General features: G+C 70.6%; 1 protein-coding gene across 1 annotated transcript in view; it reads left to right on the top strand.

The window, feature by feature from the left end:
- The window catches only part of PLXNB3 (plexin B3), a gene marked incomplete at its 5' end in the record, with an annotated part of 14,859 nt that overhangs the window by 6,716 nt on the left and 7,878 nt on the right, over positions 1 to 265 (top strand). Inside the window, 2 exon segments of the mRNA XM_027767576.1 lie at positions 1 to 68; positions 156 to 257. Coding sequence (XP_027623377.1) covers positions 1 to 68; positions 156 to 257 — 170 coding nt within the window.

Raw genomic sequence — 265 nt, 5'->3', positions numbered from 1 at the left:
GCCGCTACGGGCCGCTCTGCCCACAGGGCCCCGTGCAGCTGCTGTGCCCCACGCCCCGCATCGACGTGGTGAGCCCCTGCCCCCTTCCACTGCCCTGGGTCAGACCAGCCTGCCTCAGGCCTGGCATCCCCACTGCCATCTTTTCCTTGCTGCAGATCGAGCCCCTGACCGGCCCCCCAGAGGGCGGCCTGGCCCTCACCATCCTGGGATCCAACCTTGGCCGGGCCTTTGCCGATGTGCAGGAGGCCGTGAGGGTGGCCGGACA

This window comes from Tupaia chinensis, unplaced genomic scaffold (assembly GCF_000334495.1).
Source record: "Tupaia chinensis unplaced genomic scaffold, TupChi_1.0 Scaffold144326_1, whole genome shotgun sequence".
Lineage (NCBI taxonomy): Eukaryota > Metazoa > Chordata > Mammalia > Scandentia > Tupaiidae > Tupaia > Tupaia belangeri.
This window is presented reverse-complemented; position numbering and strand designations above follow the sequence as displayed.